This window comes from Penaeus chinensis, chromosome 28, assembly GCF_019202785.1.
Source record: "Penaeus chinensis breed Huanghai No. 1 chromosome 28, ASM1920278v2, whole genome shotgun sequence".
Lineage (NCBI taxonomy): Eukaryota > Metazoa > Arthropoda > Malacostraca > Decapoda > Penaeidae > Penaeus > Penaeus chinensis.
The window spans coordinates 17629874-17632373 of NC_061846.1; the positions used below are offsets into that span (position 1 = coordinate 17629874).

The 2500-nt window shown below is 37.4% G+C and overlaps 1 protein-coding gene across 2 annotated transcripts in view; it reads right to left on the reverse strand.

The window, feature by feature from the left end:
• LOC125039883 (actin-like) overlaps positions 1–1650 on the reverse strand; it is a 7944-nt gene extending 6294 nt beyond the window's left edge. The window contains exons 1-2 of one of the 2 annotated variants that reach the window (XM_047634228.1): positions 1564–1650; positions 1–488 (exon numbers count right to left, since the gene is read on the reverse strand). The exon at positions 1–488 is cut by the window's left edge and continues 980 nt beyond it. In XM_047634228.1, coding sequence (XP_047490184.1) covers positions 1–460 — 460 coding nt within the window. In that variant the 5' untranslated portion in view covers positions 461–488; positions 1564–1650. Of the gene's footprint in view, positions 489–1563 lie in introns of those variants that run through there. The other variant, XM_047634230.1, reaches the window with a different exon arrangement.
• Between the last annotated feature and the right edge of the window lie 850 nt (positions 1651–2500).

Sequence of the window (2500 nt, forward strand, 5' to 3'; positions counted from 1 at the left end):
CCTCACCAGTAGTACGACCAGAGGCGTAGAGAGAGAGTACAGCCTGGATGGTCACATAGGTGGCAGGCACGTTGAACGACTCAAACATGATCTGAGTCATCTTCTCACGGTTGGCCTTGGGGTTGAGGGGAGCCTCAGTGAGAAGTGTGGGGGACTCCTCAGGGGCAACACGGAGCTCATTGTAGAAGGTGTGGTACCAGATCTTCTCCATGTCGTCCCAGTTGGTGATGATACCGTGCTCGATGGGGTACTTGAGGGTGAGGATACCACGCTTGCTCTGGGCTTCATCACCGACGTAGGCGTCCTTCTGACCCATACCGACCATCACACCCTGGTGACGGGCACGGCCGACGATGGAGGGGAAGACGGCGCGAGGGGCGTCGTCTCCGGCAAAGCCAGCCTTGCAGAGGCCGGAGCCATTATCAACCACAAGGGCAACAAGATCCTCGTCGTCACACATGATGGTCACTTATGGATTCAGAAATTCCCTGAATGAAAAAGAAAAATATTTGAAATAATAGTAGACATTAGCTTACATATATGCATGCAAAGACATCTTAATATTCAAACCACTGATACAAATATACTTTGCAAAAAACAGTTAATATGAGAATGGATATTTACTTGCCAAAATACGTGTGCATGTACACATGATCACACACACACATCCAAACAGAAGCACAGACACACGTGGGCATGCACACATACATATATTGATAAATGTACAAATTTGTATATACTGATTACTTATATATGTATATATGTATATACAGATATATGTTTATGTGTGTATTTGCGTTTAAAGGTATCTATATACCTATATATATATATATATATATATATATATATATATATATGCATATATACATTCGTACATAAGTACACATATAAACGTAAATACATATATATACTATATATTTTATATATATATATATATATATATATATATATGTGTGTGTGTGTGTGTGTGTGTGTGTGTGTGTGTGTATAAAGATATGTTTTTTTCTCTGGAAACACACACACAAAGGCATACGCACAAACAAACACACATATAAGCGTACACAGAAATGTAGATGCGCTGTTAAACACACACGTGTGTGTTTGTGTTTATTTGTGTGTTACTGTGATTATACATATATGTCTGCATATACAAAGGGACACATATGTGTATATATGTACATATATACACAATTATGTGCGCGCGCGCGTGTACGTGTATACTGTATATGTATACATATATCTTTTTATATGGTTCCATGTGTGCCTGTTCATGTGTTTATGAACTAATGTTCACATGTACACTACATGGAGGTACATACAAAAGAAAGCTAAATTTTATCAATAGTTTTATCAGATAATAATGAAAATCCTTTACGTTGCTTTTTATCAGTTTAATATCTTATTTAGTTATTCTTTATTTTCCATTATTTAGTTATTCTTTATTTTCCATTCGCTTGTCATAATTCCTGATCACACACACAGTCTTCTGAAACGATTCTGTGTGGTCGCAAAGAAGAGACATATTACACATCACTTGCGGTCGGCAGACACAACACAACCTACCCACTGAGAGTCCTAGCGTGACTAAGTATGCTCTCTTTCTAATTTCTCTTAAATAGAGTTTGATAGAATTTTTGGCATCTGTTCAGCTTTTGCAAGGCTGGATTTTCCTCCGTTTTCTGTAACAGGCTTTCTGTTCAATGCATGATGTAAGTTACTTCAGAAAAACAAACAAACAAACAAAAAAAAAAAAAAACATTGGAAAAACATTGTAACTTATGGAAAGGGATAAAGAAGAATTAGCATTGAAAGAAAAGAAAGGCCACTTCCAAAATGGGAATGACTGATGAGGTACTCTCGACGAGTTCGAAACGTCCTCTTTTATTTTATTTCTTTTGTGACAATAATCCATTTTCTCTGTTACTATGATCGTACTTTTGTATATTTTCACAAAGTTTGATTATGGTGGGTATGTTGGCAGCTATAATGCCATTATTAATAAAAGCATTATAACCTGTTTCTCTTGCCTACAAATGAATTACTAACATTAACAGTTGGAATTAAATGTTTATAGACTGTACACCCTGCACAAAGAAATCATTTACTGCAAAAGGTGTGTGCCTGTGTGTTTGTATGTGTGTGTATGTGTGGTGTCTGTATGTGAGTGTGTATATGTGTGTGTGTGTGTGTGTGTGTGTGTTTGTGTGTTTGTGTGTGTGTGCGTGTGTGTGTGTGTGAGAGAGAGAGAGAGAGAGAGAGAGAGAGAGAGAGAGAGAGAGAGAGAGAGAGAGAGAGAGAGAGAGAGCAACTTCTTTCTCTTTGAAAATCATGATAATCTCGAATAAAAATCATAGTATGACATAAACATTCCCTCTGGATTCCCAAAACAAATACACAGAAAATACGGAGATATACAACATAAATACAAATCAACCAGAATACAAAGAACTATGGCTTAATTAGCAACGACCATTTTTCTGCGTTGATGTCAGCAAGCAGT